At 47.7% G+C, this 17,381-nt stretch overlaps 6 protein-coding genes across 6 annotated transcripts; 2 read left to right on the top strand and 4 right to left on the bottom strand.

Moving 5' to 3' along the window:
• Positions 1 to 557: 557 nt before the first annotated feature.
• On the top strand, positions 558 to 2,784 carry GGI43DRAFT_337094 (Cupredoxin). The gene has a single exon (XM_083202074.1). It carries the CDS (start codon positions 653 to 655, stop codon positions 2,501 to 2,503), a length of 1,851 nt encoding a protein of 616 aa, XP_083062344.1. The 5' UTR covers positions 558 to 652; the 3' UTR covers positions 2,504 to 2,784.
• Positions 2,785 to 4,455, top strand: GGI43DRAFT_337095 (glutathione S-transferase). Its single transcript, XM_083202075.1, has 3 exons — positions 2,785 to 2,991; positions 3,041 to 3,968; positions 4,035 to 4,455. The coding sequence occupies exons 2-3, from the start codon at positions 3,114 to 3,116 to the stop codon at positions 4,191 to 4,193; spliced, it is 1,014 nt and encodes a 337-aa protein (XP_083062345.1). The 5' UTR covers positions 2,785 to 2,991; positions 3,041 to 3,113; the 3' UTR covers positions 4,194 to 4,455.
• Positions 4,148 to 6,501, bottom strand: GGI43DRAFT_337080 (amidase signature domain-containing protein). The gene is made up of 5 exons (XM_083202073.1): positions 5,919 to 6,501; positions 5,462 to 5,845; positions 5,337 to 5,404; positions 4,780 to 5,281; positions 4,148 to 4,716 (listed from the first exon to the last, which is right to left on the bottom strand). Exons 1-5 carry the CDS (start codon positions 6,201 to 6,203, stop codon positions 4,318 to 4,320), a joined length of 1,638 nt encoding a protein of 545 aa, XP_083062346.1. The 5' UTR covers positions 6,204 to 6,501; the 3' UTR covers positions 4,148 to 4,317.
• A 262-nt stretch (positions 6,502 to 6,763) lies between these two features.
• Positions 6,764 to 8,677, bottom strand: GGI43DRAFT_401657 (aldehyde dehydrogenase domain-containing protein). The gene is made up of 5 exons (XM_083205610.1): positions 8,477 to 8,677; positions 8,031 to 8,399; positions 7,576 to 7,969; positions 7,222 to 7,491; positions 6,764 to 7,158 (listed from the first exon to the last, which is right to left on the bottom strand). Exons 1-5 carry the CDS (start codon positions 8,596 to 8,598, stop codon positions 6,823 to 6,825), a joined length of 1,491 nt encoding a protein of 496 aa, XP_083062347.1. The 5' UTR covers positions 8,599 to 8,677; the 3' UTR covers positions 6,764 to 6,822.
• A 925-nt stretch (positions 8,678 to 9,602) lies between these two features.
• Positions 9,603 to 11,751, bottom strand: GGI43DRAFT_422088 (general substrate transporter; the record flags this gene model as incomplete). Its single annotated transcript, XM_083208051.1, has 8 exons — positions 9,603 to 9,743; positions 9,802 to 9,940; positions 10,003 to 10,424; positions 10,482 to 10,893; positions 10,955 to 11,032; positions 11,109 to 11,171; positions 11,228 to 11,465; positions 11,544 to 11,751. 8 exons carry the CDS (start codon positions 11,749 to 11,751, stop codon positions 9,603 to 9,605), a joined length of 1,701 nt encoding a protein of 566 aa, XP_083062348.1.
• Positions 11,752 to 13,350: 1,599 nt separating this feature from the next.
• Positions 13,351 to 16,331, bottom strand: GGI43DRAFT_337227 (Zn(II)2Cys6 transcription factor). Its single transcript, XM_083202077.1, has 6 exons — positions 15,962 to 16,331; positions 15,303 to 15,900; positions 15,153 to 15,233; positions 14,444 to 15,081; positions 14,142 to 14,333; positions 13,351 to 14,068 (listed from the first exon to the last, which is right to left on the bottom strand). The coding sequence occupies exons 1-6, from the start codon at positions 16,102 to 16,104 to the stop codon at positions 13,387 to 13,389; spliced, it is 2,334 nt and encodes a 777-aa protein (XP_083062349.1). The 5' UTR covers positions 16,105 to 16,331; the 3' UTR covers positions 13,351 to 13,386.
• Between the last annotated feature and the right edge of the window lie 1,050 nt (positions 16,332 to 17,381).

Below are 17,381 nucleotides of genomic sequence, written 5' to 3' on the forward strand. Positions count from 1 at the left end.
CCAGCTGCGGCGCCTCGGCTAACACGGCACCGTGACCCACCACCACCATCCGCTTTGTTGAGCATTTTGAGTTATCTGATCAAACGAAAAATTATCTGATCCTGAAAATGGCTCAACTAGTACGCCGAAATATCGTTATCTGATCATGCCAAACGGCTTCTCGGCAGAGCTATTGGACGCCAAGAAGGGTTCGCAGGAAGGCTAAACGGGGCTCGATGGCCTTAATTCGTTTTCTGGGCCGTAGAACAAGGGTCCAGTGCTGCGATGGTCGGCACACATGCGTAGAATTTTTCCATCTAGCCTGTGGGGGCTCTCTAGTTTTCTCTTCTTAGCCTGTTTTTTCCGTCTAGGAACCTGTCTGTTGGTTATCTGATGGATGGCAGCTGGCCTCGGGAACTTTGCTGAGAGAGATGGGGAAACATTGTTCCATTCTTGCTGGGGGAGGTTATGGTAAAATAACATAAGATATCAGCCCCTACCACCCACACTTGACGGTGGCACACACGAAGTTCAAGTCAATTGTGTCTGGAACCGTGTTTCTCATACGTTGCTCTCCAGACGGAGTGCGAGAGAGACGGGACTAGAGCGGCTGAGAGGTCAATTGGCTACCAAGTTAGTCATTTGATTCGTCTGCCTTCACCAGCTCCCCAACATGAAGCGATTTTTGGTTCTAGCCCTCGCGGCGCTTGGCTGCCAGGCCAAGACGGTTACACACGACTTCAACGTCACCTGGGTCACAGCTAACCCCGATGGACTGGCGGACCGCAAAGTCGTTGGTATCAACGGACAATGGCCTCTTCCAGTCATCGAGGTCAACAAGGGCGATCGGCTCGTGGTCAATATGCACAACAACCTTGACCGAGCGGCCTCGATCCACTGGCACGGCATGTTCCAAAACGAAACAAACCACATGGACGGCGCATCTATGATCACACAATGTCCTGTGCCTCCTGGATCAAGCATGACTTACAACTTTACTGTTAACCAAAACGGCACCTACTGGTATCACTGCCACACAGACTACTGCTACCCTGATGGCTACCGTCAGGCGCTCATCGTCCATGACGAGGACGCCCCGTTCAAGTTTGACGAAGAATATACAGTCACATTGTCAGACTGGTACCACGACATGGTGGAGGACTTGTCGGCTGAGTTCATGTCTGTGTACAACCCCACCGGCGCGGAACCTATTCCCAATGCTTTCCTCTTCAACGACACTTTGAACTCTAGCCTGCCCGTGAAGCCGAACAAGACATACCTGATCCGAATTATCAACATCAGCGCATTTGTTGCGCAATATTTCTACATCGAGGGTCACACCTTTAAGATTGTGGAAGTCGATGGCGTGTATACAGAACCCGCTGAGGCTGATACTCTCTACCTTGGCGTTGCTCAAAGATATGCGATTCTATTGACGACCAAGAACGAGACGGACACGAACTATCCCATTGTTACGGTCGCAGATTCCTCCCTTCTCGATGTCATTCCTCCGGAACTTCACCTTAACAACACTAACTGGCTGGAATATAATAAAGATGCCGACCACCCGCAGGCAGTTGTTAATGCCACAGACAGCACGCAAATCTTTCCATTTGATGACATTGCCTTGGTGCCCTCTGATGGAATGGAACTGCTTCCAGAGCCAGACACGGAGGTTAATGTGACTGTCATCATGGGCAACCTGAACAATGGACAGAGCTACGCCTTCCTGAACAACATTTCATTCACAACGCCAAAGGTGCCATCTCTGTACACGGCAATGTCAGCTGGAGATGATCTCGTGAGCAACAAGGGCATCTACGGTGAATTCACCCATCCAATGGTCCTGAACCACAATGATGTCGTGCAAGTCGTGGTCAACAACGCTGACAGCGGCTCACATCCATTCCACCTTCACGGCCACAACTTCCAGGTGATCGATCGCCAACCTCCTTATGGAGAGCACTTCTTCGATTTCTTGAACGGAGATCCTGTGCCGTATGACCCAAGCAACCACACTGACTTCCCCAAGAAACCTATCCGCAGAGACGTGGTTGTGCTGCCGCCCCAGGGTTACTTTGTCATGCGTTTTGTTGCTGATAACCCCGGTGTTTGGATCTTCCACTGCCACATTGATTGGCATCTTTCTTCTGGTCTGGCCATGATCTTTATCGAAGCCCCTCAGCAGATGCAGGAGCGCATCAAGATCCCACAGGAGCACATCGACGTTTGCCAGGCTGCTGGTATTGCCTCTAAAGGAAACGCCGCGGCTGACACACTGGATTTTCTCGATCTCAAGGGCCAAGCTGCTCAGCCCGGCTGGATTCCCGACGGATTCACAGCACGAGGCATCGTTGCACTTGTGTTTTCCGTTCTATCTGCCGTCTGCGGTATCATAAGCATTGTCATTTATGGCCTGGCAGATGTGAAGACTAAGCAGGTCGATGAAGTCTCAACAGAACAGGAGCAGAGCGGCGGAGTTGTTGTAGTGGAGGAGAACTTGGAGAACCCGTCCAAGTCATGAGTGGATATGAATTTGATGATTGCATTTGATGGTTAAGGTTAGGCAAAATACCCGAATAATGGTGAAGGATGGAAAATAAAAAAAGGGAGTTGGTGCTATTAATCGGAGCTCTTGAGAGCTGTTTTACATATCAATTGGATTATTTTGTTCAACTTTTTTTTAAACTATCTTTTTGTTACCTTTCATTCGTGCTTTGCTAAATGATGCTTGAGAGACTATAAGGGAAACCTGAGAAAGGATACTTCTTGGAGTCTAAAACCATCACAGAGACCTAGTGCCGACCGAAATATGAGAAACGATGAGCCATCTCTCCAAACGGCATAAAATTTTTCTCATATCATCCTTCGATGTAACAGTAAACTACTACTGAAGATATCATTGCTTTATCCCGCATCGATTGTCAGCAAAACTGGCTTTGGCGTCAAATAACCCCGCGAATCGGTAATACAGTGCGGGGCCTATTCCGAAGACTAATAAAACCACTAGATGTCATACTCTTTGGACTATGAGAATCTTCAAGTTCTAACACTTCTTTAGGAGGCTTGTGAAAATAAAGAAAACCTCGGAGCGAACAAAATTACCAAGCTTGTTCGATTTCCGATAATCCAACATGGCTGTCGTACACGCCGGCCCAACTGACTCCTGGCATGGAGTTATCAAGCTTGGAAGCCAGTTTCCGCCCGAAGCTGGTCGCTATCACCTTTACGTCGGACTCTTTTGTCCATTTGCGCATCGTGCTCTCCTTGTACGATATCTTAAGGGATTGGAATCTCTCATCGATGTATCGGTTGTGATGCCGTATCCCAAAGGCGACGGCGGCTGGCCAGGCTGGCGATTCCCTACTTCAAATGACGAATACGCTGGAGCGACTGTGGACAAGTTATTTGAGTCCAAGCACATTCACGAGGTTTATTTCAAAGCCGATTCCGAATACAAGGGAAAATACAGTGTTCCTGTATTGTGGGATACCAAAGAGGGAACCATTGTGAACAATGAAAGCGCCGAGCTGCTGCGCTGGCTTCCAACCGCCTTTGAAGACTTACTGCCCAAAGAGGGACAGAAATATGAATTGGATCTCTACCCGGAGCATTTAAGAAACCAAATTGATGAGATTTCTGAGTGGATGCAGAGAGATTTAAATTCTGGAGTTTATAAAGCCGGATTTGCAGAGACACAAGAGGCGTATGACAAAAATGTGCCCGTCGTCTTTGCCGCCCTGAACCATCTAGAAAGCCTCATTCACCGTAACGGTGGGCCGTACATTCTAGGCAGTCAACTTACAGAACTTGATATCCGTGCGTACACAACAATTATACGGTTTGACGCTATCTATGTCCAGCACTTCAAGTGCAATCTGGGCACCATTCGCGCAAATTACCCTGTCATTCATGAGTGGTTGAAGAATCTTTATTGGAATGTAAAGGGATTCAAAGAGACGACAGATTTCAAGCACATTAAAGAAAACGTGAGTTAATACTATCTTATAATTAGAAAACAAGTCGTGAGCATCCCTGATCTAACATTGGAGAAGTATACGAAGAGCCACCCGAAAATCAATCCATTAGCAATCACTCCTCTGGGTCCATATCCTGAAGTGGTGGAAGGCATTAACTTGAGCTTTGCCGAGCTTAAGCCAGGCTCCGTGAGGCATCCTATTGTGCTTGAGAGGCAGGCTGAATTGTACAATTAGACGCTTCATATTAGAGGCTAATAGAGAATGGTTTGCGTGGTTCAGATCATGCTAGTCGCTTTTAAGTCTACCAAACTCCACCAACCAGAAATTTGTACACCATATAATAGTAGATATTAGTAGTTTATGGTCTTCCCATAGCGCGCTCAATTTCCACCAACGCGGCGAGAACCTTTTCATCGTATTGTCGCCTGCCGACAATCTGTAGGCTCACTGGTGCATTGACATACTTCTCTGGACTGTACATCTCATACACAAATCGATCCTTGTCGTTCTTCGGTACATAGCTAGTATCCTTTACGTCCTTCACCTGGTCAACGGTGGTGACTGGGAAGACAACAGCCGGGTAGTCCAGGAGGTTCCATTGTGAAGTGTAACCCCAGTAGCGCGACTGCTCGAGAGGAGCGGCAGCTCCAAATGAAGGAGGGCACAGAATGACATCAACTTCTCTCTCGCCGTTGGCTGCGGTGGCAGTCCAGGCCTTGGCGTATCTTGCGCGGTAGTCATCTCGTTGAGCAGTGAGCTAAGCAGGGGGGAATATGTCAGTGTGCTTCGCAGAGATCAACAGCCATAAAGAAGAACTCACCTCCCAAAGCTCAGCCACGGTCCTGTCCTTGACGTTTGGCTGCTCTTCAATAATAAATTTGGTCAATGGCAAGACGGACTCTCCAGCTCCCTTGATCAAATCGAGGACTTCTTTGCCGCCGTCAGGCCAATAGAGTCCTGAGATGATGTCCCAGGCTTCATCATGGCCAAGGGACTCGCAATTCCAGTCGACCACCTCGAAACCAGCCTTTCGACACGCGGCGACAACTTCTTGTAACGCGCGTATCATGGGAGGGTGTGGCTTCACAACACCATCCCACCACTGGACGGCAATCTTGAGAGGCTTAGTGAAGTGATATGGCTTCCACTCCTTGGCCGTAAGGGATGGGTCGTGGCGCCATGGCTCAGCAGCAATAGCAGTTTTCATGAATAGCTCTAATGCATCCCGCTCTACTGTCATGGGTCCAGGAGTAGAAAGAATTGTTTCCTTGCCGGCCATGTTGGCCCTCTGTCCAAAGACAGAAATGCGTTTGGAACTTGGCCTGTAAAGCGTGTCAATAATGCTGGAAGCTGTTACAACAGGGCTATATCACTCACTTGAAGCCATAAATGCCGACATGGGCACATGGACATCGAACACTGCCTCCGATATCACCGCCAACGCCCTGCTCGACTTAGTACTTTGATTCAAATATGCGAAAAACGGCATTTATTCCACTTACCAGAATGCTGCCGCGCATACCAACCAGGGCAGATTCACCTCCGGAGCTTCCTCCGGGAGTTAAAGTACGGTTGTACGGGTTAACGGTAACTCCATACACATTGCTGCTCGTCTCCAAGTGCATGATTGTTTGGGGCTGAGTGGTTCTGGCGTAGAAGACGCATCCTTCACTATACAAAATATCATAGAGAAGATTTGAACCATGGTTGTCACTAACCCAACCGATATAGGAAGCGTTAGTGGTTACGTTATCGCCAACCATGCCATGATGCTCCTTTGTTGAGATGGGAAGGCCGAAAAAGGCGCCTTTGGGTTCTGGCAAGGAATCAAGATGCTTTGCACGAGCTATCGCTTGATCCCATAGCAGATCAGTAAGACAGTTGACCTGGCCTTGTTAGGATCAAATCATGCCCGGAAGTGATATATAAAAGAGATGCATAATGGTAAATGATACGTACGGCAAGTTGGGCCACCGCTGCTCTTCGCAGGAATGCTCGCGTTACTTCCTCAACTGAGATTTTCCTTTCACGGAGAATCTTCAACAATTCGGTAACAGAGTATTTCTCCGTGATTTCAATTTCCCGGGGTGTCAACACGGCTTTTGGCAGATCCTGAGAACTGAGGGGTAGTATATCAGGGATGCCCTCTAGCTTAGGCTCAACTTTGGCCAGGCCAGCGTCGCGCTTTGCTCTAGCTGAAGAAGCCTTTACCTCCCATGACTGAAGCTGTTGAACGTCACCCATTGTTTCTTATCAATTGATTTTTGTACTCTGGACTGTGACAGCCTATTGTGTATAAGTGAATTTGTCAATGTAAGAGGAAAGATAACAAGTTTAGAACTGAGGTAGAGGCCGGCTTATAACGGGTTCCGGAGTTCCACTTATGGACTGTCGCCCTTGACGCTGCCCAATGGAGACGACTAGAATCTGGAGTCTGGGGAAGGTTTGGCCAGAAATGGAATCTAAAAGGAGCGCTAGAAATGGTATCTAAAGAGAGCGAGCGCTATTACCATTATTCTCCGCTACCCCTCATGGAATCACGGTAAATGAGGGGTCATGGTGGCTTAAGGGTCGATAAGCTAACACGGGCTGCCGTCACAGTACGCTGAGCTGGAACAAACCATCACGTGGTAAATTACATATGTTTTAGATTGCATTTCTATGGCGTAAATTAAATCGTTGATTAGCTAGGGATCGGGTAGTTACGGGTGATAGCGTAAACTTGCTCTGTAGATGAGCGTCACTGGATACGTTTGGCGACCTCACATGTGCAAAGAACAATTATTACTAAACAGTGTCTTAGAACAAACAAACTTTTATTCTTTTCTCATGTTATTTCCCTAAAAAAAAAAAAAAAGGTTGCTTATAGCTCGGTTCCCAGGTTTACATGGACTGCTTTAGATTGCGTATAAGCATCCAGAGCGTACTGGCCAAGCTCTCTACCAATGCCAGACGACTTATAGCCTCCAAACGGAATGCCAAAATGCGAATCGCCGGATGAGTTTATAAACACCATACCGGCCTGAAGCTTGCGAGCAACTTTATGTGCCCTGGCTACCTTTTGTGTGAAAACTGCTGCGGCCAATCCATATGAAGTATCATTTGCCTTGGCGATGGCTTCTGCCTCGGTGCTGAACTTGGAAATTGCAACTACGGGGCCGAAAATCTCCTCTTTAACGATTTTCATGTCTTCCGTAGTCTAGAATCACTCGAGTTAGTGGATATTCAATGTTGATAAGACAAGAGAAGGGGGGGCTCATACGTCTGCGAAAATCGTGGGCTGAATAAAGTAGCCCTTGTCGCCGTGCTTAGCACCGCCATGGAGAAGTCGGGCACCTGACTTCTTGCCTTCTTCGATGTAGCCCAATACTCTGTCGAATTGCGCTTTGGAGACTTGAGGTCCTTGGTAAGTATCTTCGTGGAAAGGGTCGCCAATTTTTGTTGCGGCTTCCTTTGTTCTCTCGGTAAACTTTTCGAGGAACTTGTCGTAGATTGTATCTTGTACGCAGATTCGAGATGTTGATGTGCATACCTATAGATTTAATATTAATATATGGCAATGGCTGGAGAGTAGAAAAAGAGTATATATATATGCAGCGCATTTTAATAGACTTACTTGACCCATGTTATCCATGATGCCGCTGTGGCTCCATTTCACGGCCTGATCGAGATCTGCGTCATCAAAAATAATACAAGGGCTCTTGCCGCCACATTCTAGAGTAATATTCTTCAGATTACTTGCGGCTGACTTCATAATCGCCTTTCCAGTTGCGGTGCTTCCGGTGAAAGCAATCTTGTCAACGTCCAAGTGGCTCGCAAGAGCTTTGCCAGCTACACCTCCGAGGCCAGGGATAATATTAACGACACCAGGAGGAAAGCCAGCTTCGGCGATGAGGTTGCCAAAGTATAGAGCTGAGAGAGGTGTTTGTTCTGCAGGCTTTAGGACGACAGTATTTCCGCATGCGAGAGCTGGTGCGATCTTCCATGCGAGCATCATGAATGGATAATTCCTGGGACAGTGTTAGTCGCTATATCCTGGCAGCTAGAGCTAGCCTGCAGTGGTTAACCTACCAAGGAATAATCTGGCCACAGACTCCGAGAGGCTCTTGTAATACATAAGCCAGCTTTTTGGGCGATGTCTCGATTGTCTTGCCCATGATCTTGTCGGCGGTGCCGGCGTAGTATCGGAAAACATTATAGCTCTCAAGAATATCTAGACCATATGCATCGGCAAAAGATTTGCCGTTGTCGAAAGAATCAATGCTTGCCAGTAGCTTTCTGTCTCGCTCAATCAATTCAGCAAGCTTATAGATAAGGGCGCCTCGATCTTTGGCTTCAAGCTCCGACCATTCTCCCTCAAAAGCGCGGCGAGCAGCAGCGACAGCTTTATCTACGTCGGCCTCTGACGCGCCTTGCAGAGTGATGATCTCCTCTTCGGTTCTAATGATCAGGTATGTCAGATTACACTGTTCACTTAAAAGCACAGCCGACGTAAAAGCATGATTAGAGTGCCTTACGATGGATTATAGACGGTAAACTTTTCGCCATTGCCGGCGATGAATTTATTATCGATGAAAAGACCAGTGGGCTGGTCGTAATTAAGCCCGTTGGGCAAAGAAATCTTAACTGAGGCAGCCATTTTATTTAGGGATGATGTGTTATTGCTGGAGGGAACAAGTCACGCAATCGGAGAACGAAGCACAAGCCATATATATACTTTCCACTCACTAACGAGACATTGATGTAATCGCATTCGTCACTTGTAAGACCAGCACCCCTTAGCTAGGCCGCACGCCGCGGGGAACCGCGGTCGCCACCCAATGCTATCAGTATCAAGATCCACACTAATTGAAGCTATCTTTGAGGGCAGCGTGTACTGGTGACAGACAAGCCAAACCGGAAAGCTTATCGCGGGTGGCTATACCCCTTGCGTTACAATGCAATCCCTTATTGATACGGGAAGCTCTTCAAGTCCTATGGGATTTCATATAATAATCCGATGCTTTATTTAGCCACTTTCTCCTTTCATAGAGATTTAAATTCACTTCGAATAATACACAATGCAACTTTATACCCATCTACTACGTCTTCGCAGCTGGAATGGCTAAAGCTTATCAATGGAGCATTACGGGTTAGAAATCGTGGAGAGTGGGGTCTTCCCCTCCTCTATTCGAAAAAGATGGTGGAGAAGATGTGCTACCAATGACTTTTCCAAAGAGGCTACTTCCCCCAGGTTACCCAAGACAGTTAAACTCTTTACGATCGTGAGCTCCATATGACAATTAGCAGCCGTTCCTAGCTTAGTTTGCGCTAGAGATAGATGGCTGTGGCCAGCTATATATACATCACAGCCCTCATCTGACATTGACTACTACCATTAGAGTATATTTAGCTCCCATTTACTGCTCTAGCTACTATTGACTTTGATGAAACGTATGTAAAATAAATATATCTGCACTTCTTACATGAGGATGGATGCTAAGATTATGGATATATTGCTATTAATACGCATGTCATTAACCTTTGTTATTAGGTTTCTAAGCAGCTGAGAGATCAAGCAATATAGCAATTTGATGCATAATTCACACTGCAATTAGCTAATATCAATCTTCATCCCCAAGGAATTAGAAAATGCCCAGCAATCTAGGCCGCCTTCTCAGCCTCCACTGTCACCACCTCATCAGGTTGTCGGTAGACGATTGCGGTAAGACCAATCTCGTTGTTGATCTCCTCCATGCGCTCAAAGTCTGCACGTGCGGTACCTTCGCTGCCAAAGATGATGTCCTGTAGTAGAAGTAAGTATCATGGCCTTTGCAGGGTTGGGCGGGATGGGGTATCTTACCATCTCTTCCAGGGTCAGACGCTTGGTCTCGGGGACGAAGAAGTAGATAAACGCAGCACCGAGGTAGGTTAGGACTCCGAAGAGGATATAAGTACCATACGTGATACCTTGCAACATATCAGGGGTTACTTGACCAATGCTGTAAAAAGGATAAGAGATTAGAAGCTGAAAGTAAGTTTGGATAGTTGGATGTTGGCTTACATAAAGTTGTTCATCCAGTTGCTAGATGCTCCCAATGAGACACCATAAGGTCGAGAGCTCAATGGCCAGATTTCGGCGATAATGATCCAGGCACAAGGTCCCCAACTGTAGCCGAAGTGAACAACGAAGAGCCAGACCATGGCAATGGCAGCCCAACCGGCAGCCTGGTGCTCTGGCCAGCTCTTGGAGTTCTTGGCAAAGAGAATGGCGATGATAATGTGGCATGTAGCCATACCGATAGCACCAGTAATCAGCACTGGCTTACGTCCGATTCGGTCGATCCACAACACAGCTGGGACAGTGGCGACGAACATGACAATGCCAACCACGCCGGTTGCCAGTAGAGAAACGGTGTTGTCAGTTTGTCCAAGATCCGTGAAGATGGTCGGGGCGTAGTAAAGCACGGCATTGATTCCTGTCCACTTTTAAGAGTGTTAGCTTTCTTTATTAACAAGGCGTATAGCAGTTTGTAGTCTTACCTGTTGGAAAAACATGGTGATGCTGGCAATCGCACTACGTTTCAACATGCTCCTCGACTGGAAGAGAGACTTGATAGCAACAAATTGAAGCTTGAAGTTGTTCCACACAGTTTGTTCGCGGAGATGAGGAAACTGCTCAGCGATGCTTCGCTTTTCAAACAGAGACTGAGCCTTGATTTCCAAGAATTCGAGTTCAACCAGCTCGTGGTCAATAGGAAGATCTCGGAGAGTCGACAAGATTTTTCTGGCCTCCTCTTCGCGATCGTGGTGGATCAACCAACGAGGAGAGAATGGCATAAAGATCATGCCGACCAGGAGACACAGACAGGGGAAGATCTGGAGGCAAACGGGCACAAGCCAAGAGGCGTCGCTTTGGTGGCCAAGGGTAGTCCCGCCAATATAGTTGGTGCCACTGAAATATGTTAGCACTGCCATGGATATAGACATATAATACTTTGCTGTCAAGGACATACTAATCAATCCAGAATGAAACCATAATTCCGAAGCAGATAGCGAGCTGCTGGAGGGCAACAAGAGCACCTCGAACCTCACTTAGCGAATTGTTAGCTATTTCTTGCTTTATCATTTCTCTAGCTTGTATAAGTAGGGGTAGGCATGAAAACTTACGGAGGAGCTACTTCGGAGTTGTAGATTGGTACAATCATAGACAAGCTTCCAACTCCCATACCACTGGATTCTAAGTTAGTATAAATTCATATCGACTGTATGATTGAGGGAAAACGTACGTGACGAATCGACCTCCCAGAATGGCGCTATATCCGGCTTGAATGGAGGATGCCTGAACAACGACACCAATAATGAAGATGCAGCAGGCAACAATGATTCCATATTTACGGGAGATGGCCTCAGCCATGAAACCAGAGAACAAGGTTCCAAACCAGGCACCAAGTTCCAGGATGGCCGTCAACCAACCCTTCTTAGTCTGGCTGGCGTTGGGGTCGAGAGGATCGTACGCTCCCATGTCTGGTGTGGCATGTTAGTCAAATATCTAAGCTTGATGCCCTGGTGTAAGTCCAGGATTGGCGTGGAAATGTTACTTACGCTGTTTGAAAGATGGCATAGCAAGAACACCAGAAAACATTCCCTGGTTGTAACCATACAAGACACCTCCGATACAAGCAAAGGCAGCTAAGCTGAAGACACGGAAGTTTTTGACAAGAGCGCGAGCTCCACTGTCGCCCATGAGGGCCTGACGACGATTCAGCGCTGCATCATAGATGGCAGCGCCGGAGTCGGCTTGTACGCCCATTGTGAAGGCAAGAGACGAGGGTGTATTTCCTTTCTTCACTTCTCACAAAGCAAAAGAAGATTTGGGATATCGAGAGAAGGAAGAAGTAAAGATGGGAGGAAGAAAGAGGAGGAGGAAGTAGGAGGAGAAAAAAGGGCAGAGTCCGAATTGAGCTCTGTTACATCCTGCAATGCGACCCTGGGAACCAGAGGGCCATTACTACTTTATAAATGATTTGTCTCCAAAACATTTTTTTGCCCTTGTCTCCATGTACCCGACGGGCAGGGTCATCTCGAAATCAATGCGATATTCACCCAAAGCGTGTGACAGTCTCGGCGCTACGGCAAGGAGCGCTCTTGCTATTTAGCCTAAATAGCCACAGCCTTGAAATATTCCGTAGCTCACGAGTGGCTCACTAACATCGACCAACTAACTGACTGACAGGGGCTCTCGTCCTAAAGGAATAAAGAGCGGCGAGGAAAAATGTTAACGGTCCGACTTTAGAACCCGTGGCGACCCTATGCGGCGTGTTTCCCCAGACCAGATAACCAGAGCTTTTCCCGGAGTATTCAGCCCGCTTCATCCAAGCATTGCTGGAGAACAAAGGCGAGGCTGGCCGAGAACCGTCAAAACGTTGCTAGCAGAAATAGTACTAGCTTTTTTCCCACTCTAATAATCTAATATTGACATGGTGATGTAGTGGGTAGGTAATAAAGCTGAATCTCCAGCGGGAGGATAAATGTCATGTCTGGACTACTATTAGAGCTGTGGAGCAGCCCTTATGCAACAGTCCGTATGAAGTTGGAGAAGCAGTGCCACTCATGCATAGTAGTTCTTCGTGGTACAGTAGTAGCTACCACCATAAGTACACGTATTGAACCAAAGTTGGGTTACCGGCTTACCTCCGCGTTTCTGCTGAATCGCGATTCTTATTTCCCCAAGTAGTGGAGTTGATAGCTGTCTGGCAAGGCAAATAAGATCACCCAGTTACGGCAATATTACCCCACAAACCCACACCCGCGAATGGGGAAGCCTGGTCTACTCAAGGATCTCATGCCCACTCCAACTATCCACGAGGCGGCTATATTAACCGGCAGTATGGGGGGTGTCCATGCGACGCCCAATACGGGATCAGCCGCTAATATGCTCTGAGAGTCATCTGCTCCGGGATACTCATCCGGGATGCCTCAAGCGATAACCTTGGCATTGGAAAAAATCCACGTTTCTTTTTTTTACTGTATACTCGGTGAATGATCCGGCTAAATTCATCACCCCATCATTCAAGGATGGCATGATTCGTGGGCAATCTATAGTGGCCTTTGTTTTTCACCTTTAGCTTGCTACGTGACGGTGAAAGAATTTTTTTTTTTTTTTTTTTTTTTTTTTTTTTTTTTTTTTTTTGGATATTATCAGGAAGCTCGGCACAAAACCAAGTTCATTTTCTGTCAGTTAGCCGTGAGCTATTTCGTGCTACAGCACACAGCGCATAAACTAGTGATAGACACAATCAATAACCGTCCTCCTAGCGCCATGCTGATTCGTTTTTTCCTCCTTTTCGAAGTTTCCTTGAATTTTCCTCTTTGAAACGACACATATCAAGCGCCCTCGAAAAATGGTTTCAAATGTCATACCAACAGCTACAGGGGCTGCTGCCTCCTAGGTTCCTCCTACCAGCCAGGCATCCATCTCCCATTCCATACGTTGATTCATAAAGGGTAGAGTGTCTAGGTCAATCAAAGAAGGGTCGATACCCAACATGCCCTGTCCGCTTAGAAGCTCGTCAAAGTCTAGAGGAGAGTCGCCCATTGCCACGAAAGGGTCGGTTTTGGCCCCCGGGAAATTCAGACCCCATGCATCTTGCTGTGTAGATGTGGATGTAAGGGCTGGCTCTGTTGGTTGCGTGGATGACGGGGTCTGCTCTGTATCTGGAGCCGGCGTATGACGCTCGCTGTCTGAGGGAGTCTTCTTGGATTGGAGTAATTCCTCTTTCAGCTCTGAAAACCGGATATTCTCCACTAACGTTGCATTGCTGAGGTTTAGGTCCAGGTTTAAGAAGAATCTCAGGTATTCAAGCGGGCTGTAGTCGATCAGTTCGATGAAATCAGTTACCTGAGATGCCTTTCCAGTCAAAAACCGGGATTGAGCCGCGTCTGTTAGTCGTCGAATTATCACGCACATGGCGTCGACTCCACCAAGCCGCCGGTGGCACTGCTTGACCAGATTTATCAGGGAATGCAGCTGCTCTTGATGCATTGCCGCTCGCGAACTTACAACGCCGCGGGACACGATCTTTGCGTTGAGAATCTGTACCAGGAGGGGCATGGCAACAAACGCAACGCTTGGCATCCAGAACAAGTTAGCATAAAGCACGTTCACGAGCAGGGATTAGTATGGTAGCAGTATAATCTTACACGCTGACGGGTAGGTATTGCGCCAGTCCAAGCTGCACAGGGTTGGAAAGGTGCTTGATAAGGTTGTCGACGGCATCACGGACTTGGTCGCTTTTGCCGGCAAGGGCGGGATACGGCCCTTCGCCATTTGCGTTGTCGGAATCGCGAACGGCATAGAAAATCTCTTGATGGTGGAGGGCCAATTTCGCAGCGCTTAATCAGCACACTGTCAGCTTTTGTGTTTGCTGTATTGCCGCATGTAGAGTGTGCAGTACTGCATGCCGGCATCATACGGTGAGATGATAGGTGACATTGGGACTTACTAGTAGTATATAAACATCAGATTAGTCTGTATGATGACAAAATGCGGTTGGATCCCTGGTCGATCTCCATCATCTGGGAACAGTAGCCTGGTTTCATCATGCCATGCTTGCAGCTCAGCCATGCAATTCGCTATCGCATGATGATCCGTCTTGGTCGTCTCGCTATCTATTCCATCTTCTGAAATCGAACATAGTCGAAGCACGTCTGACATGATGACAACTAATTTGGATATCTGAATGAAGATTTCGAAAAAATGCCGCTTTGCTTCGGCATTGTATACGCGAGAGCGATGAATTTCGTTTCCAAAATCTTCGATAGTCAACAATGGATATTTCTCAGGGATGCGCATCGTTCGACGAAGAGCCAGTGCGAGGGAGCGGTCGCGAAAGTAACAGCACCACCAGAGTCGCCGAAGCAATATCCTTGTTTTTGGGGGAACATTTTGCGTGTGCTGGCTGGCATGCTTCGACGACAAATGATGTGCTCGGAGGGATTTTGCGTGCCGAATGGCCGTGCCCAGCCATGCTGAGTTTGCTTTCGTTAGGCCTAGCCGTAGACCACCGGGCCAGAATGTGAGCAGTATTGCTACTTGGCCGAGGGCAATTGGATTTGACTCAATTTCGAAGTCGTATAGGATCTGTACAAAGCATACGTTTCGCATTATTAATAGTGTTCTTTTCAACGGCGTGCTTGAGATAAGCTTCATACCTTTGTCTTCTTGTAAAATGCCTCTGCAGCCGCCCTCGGGTATGGGAAGCCTGCTGCCTCTGCAACAGCTTCTGGGATGAACTATTGGGCGTTTGTTAGAGAGACTACAGTATTAACATTATATGAATGATATGTGGACTCTAGGCTCACGGCACACGCAGCGAATACCATCGCTTGAAACAAAAGCAAGGATATTTTCTCTCCATTTGAACATGAGAATGAATCCCAAAAGTCACCCTCATCAAGAAGCGGTACGATGGGATGTGTATGGAGGAAATACATTCGAACTAGTTCGTTGAGAATCGGCATAGGGGGGAGGTCGAAGCACCCATTAAGCTGCATAAACCGAACATCCAGAGCTGAGAGATGTCCCAGCTCGGGGGTTGCGACAAAGGGCAGAGTGTCATAGCTGTTATATCCGGTGCCATTGCCTGGAGCCTTCGATGAATTTGAGAATGTGCTATATCGGTTCGATTTCGTTTTACCGTTGTGTACATTCGCAATTGCCGAGGCAGTTTTCGGCGAAAATCCTTCGAGGTCGATACAATTACTTTCATTCGATCGTGCGTCGCTGTGAGGGCTGGTCGATGACCCCTTGGCGCCAAATGGCGGCACTCCGCTCAGTCGCTTGGCCCATTGATCTATGCTGTCTATGCCAGAGGGATTCTCGTCTGCAACTCTCGTCGACAGGCCCTCAATCACCGAACCGCCTTCACGGTAAGCCGAAATTTTCGAATCTGATAGCGGTCTTTGGCCGCGCCCATAGTTAGTCTGACGAAGAACGCTACTCATAGCTACAGTCGCCATACCGTTTGGATTTGCGCTCCTGGATCGCGCATGTCTGATGATCAAGCTGGCAATTCAAGCAAGGAACCCCCCGCAGCGTCACATCGCAACGGACTTTTCTCTGGCGGCAGTGAAGGCAAGCCTTGCTGGCGCGTCGTCGCGGCATCGTGTTTGGCAGCGCGAACCAGCAGCAGTGCGGCGGAAAGAAATAAAGGTAAAAAAACAAGTTACAGACCGTCGCCGACAATCGAGAAGCAGTGTGTGGATAGGGAAAAAGGGCGCCCCATGACGTGGATTGCTCTGTTCCCGCTAGCTATAGTTCTTCATCCGTCAACCCCGGTTCCCCAGAAAATTGTTAAATCAGTGCCGCCCGGTTTCCTCCCCGCATACGCATCTCGGGACTTAGCTAACTCCAACTCAGCTCCGCAACCGCCCGTTTGTTCCGACTCTAACATCCGAGGGCTGAAAATGATAGCAACGCTCGTTACTTGAAGCGAGTTAGATGTTGCCACACTAACAGCCAGCAGCTCTTACCTAATACCGGCTGAGACTATCTTGTACTGCTCACCTTGGGATGGCTATGCAGTATATATAAGGCTGTGGGGGTTGGTAAGCAAGCTTGAGGTCTGGAGCCACTGCTGGATACCGCATCGTTGATACCTCGAGTCAGTTTGCAGTTATAGTGTTCAAATTGCTTGATCAATAGGATTCCATGGAGTTTCCGCTTGTTCCAGAGGAAGCTATTGACCCTGTATTGCTCAAAGGATGCCCATCCATTGCCTCGAGTTTTGGCACTGGGTATACCGATTCCGGTGTTGCAGTTTTGGGCTTACACGCTACCTTTTTTGTCCGAGCACGCGAGAGCGGTGCGAGGGCGCTTCTGGTCTCTCATGGCGTTTTGCCTTACTTAGTCAAGTGCATATTATGCCACGCTGGCCCGTCTTCAGCCATGTTAGCCTTTACACTTTACACGTATTAAGGGCGCAGGAACATTTTTCCAAATATGGTACCAAACCTGTTTCCTACTCTGGCAACATGCGCCCGCCTACTCCGTATCAGCTTGTTGATGGGGTTTTTCGTTTTATCTCTCGCATCTTGAGAGACATCAGTAAGTGAGAGATAGAATTCGCATAACCTCGCTCGCGCGCAAGAGCTAATTGCCCAATCTCTCATTCCAAACTTGGTAAAATGGGAGCAGCGAAGTGATGGATGTGATCCAAAATATAAACATGGCCGCTTTGGAATCGATAAGCCGTGTCAATCGTAGAGTTAAGATAATAAAGCTGATTCAGTAGCTTGATGGCTCTGAATCTTCTACAATCCTCTTTAAACTTCGCCTGCTAGTTTTATATACATTAGTAGTTGGCCCTCATTTGAGAAAACAACTCGTACACACTCGTAATACAAACGTATTGAACAGCCTACGGGCGTGGCAAGCCCCGC

This window comes from Trichoderma evansii, assembly GCF_050947405.1.
Source record: "Trichoderma evansii strain SZMC 28006 chromosome Unknown GGI43scaffold_6, whole genome shotgun sequence".
In the NCBI taxonomy this organism is placed as follows: Eukaryota; Fungi; Ascomycota; class Sordariomycetes; order Hypocreales; family Hypocreaceae; genus Trichoderma; species Trichoderma evansii.

What these genes read in the sequence shown, in the direction of transcription:
- GGI43DRAFT_337080 (XM_083202073.1), bottom strand. Translation starts at nt 6,203, where the DNA reads ATGGGTGACGTTCAACAGCTTCAGTCATGGGAGGTAAAGGCTTCTTCA. An exon ending in CAGCGGTGGCCCAACTTGCC is followed by an intron (nt 5,846 to 5,918) that starts GTACGTATCATT and finishes TAACAAGGCCAG; the next exon opens with GTCAACTGTCTTACTGATCT. An exon ending in GTATGCGCGGCAGCATTCTG is followed by an intron (nt 5,405 to 5,461) that starts GTAAGTGGAATA and finishes TAAGTCGAGCAG; the next exon opens with GGCGTTGGCGGTGATATCGG.
- GGI43DRAFT_401657 (XM_083205610.1), bottom strand. Translation starts at nt 8,598, where the DNA reads ATGGCTGCCTCAGTTAAGATTTCTTTGCCCAACGGGCTTAATTACGAC. An exon ending in TGTGGCCAGATTATTCCTTG is followed by an intron (nt 7,970 to 8,030) that starts GTAGGTTAACCA and finishes ACACTGTCCCAG; the next exon opens with GAATTATCCATTCATGATGC. An exon ending in AGCCCACGATTTTCGCAGAC is followed by an intron (nt 7,159 to 7,221) that starts GTATGAGCCCCC and finishes GAGTGATTCTAG; the next exon opens with ACTACGGAAGACATGAAAAT.
- GGI43DRAFT_337095 (XM_083202075.1), top strand. Translation starts at nt 3,114, where the DNA reads ATGGCTGTCGTACACGCCGGCCCAACTGACTCCTGGCATGGAGTTATC. An exon ending in TCAAGCACATTAAAGAAAAC is followed by an intron (nt 3,969 to 4,034) that starts GTGAGTTAATAC and finishes ACATTGGAGAAG; the next exon opens with TATACGAAGAGCCACCCGAA.
- GGI43DRAFT_337094 (XM_083202074.1), top strand. Translation starts at nt 653, where the DNA reads ATGAAGCGATTTTTGGTTCTAGCCCTCGCGGCGCTTGGCTGCCAGGCC.
- GGI43DRAFT_337227 (XM_083202077.1), bottom strand. Translation starts at nt 16,104, where the DNA reads ATGCCGCGACGACGCGCCAGCAAGGCTTGCCTTCACTGCCGCCAGAGA. An exon ending in CAGGAGCGCAAATCCAAACG is followed by an intron (nt 15,901 to 15,961) that starts GTATGGCGACTG and finishes GCGCGGCCAAAG; the next exon opens with ACCGCTATCAGATTCGAAAA. An exon ending in CAATACCTACCCGTCAGCGT is followed by an intron (nt 14,069 to 14,141) that starts GTAAGATTATAC and finishes CTGGATGCCAAG; the next exon opens with CGTTGCGTTTGTTGCCATGC.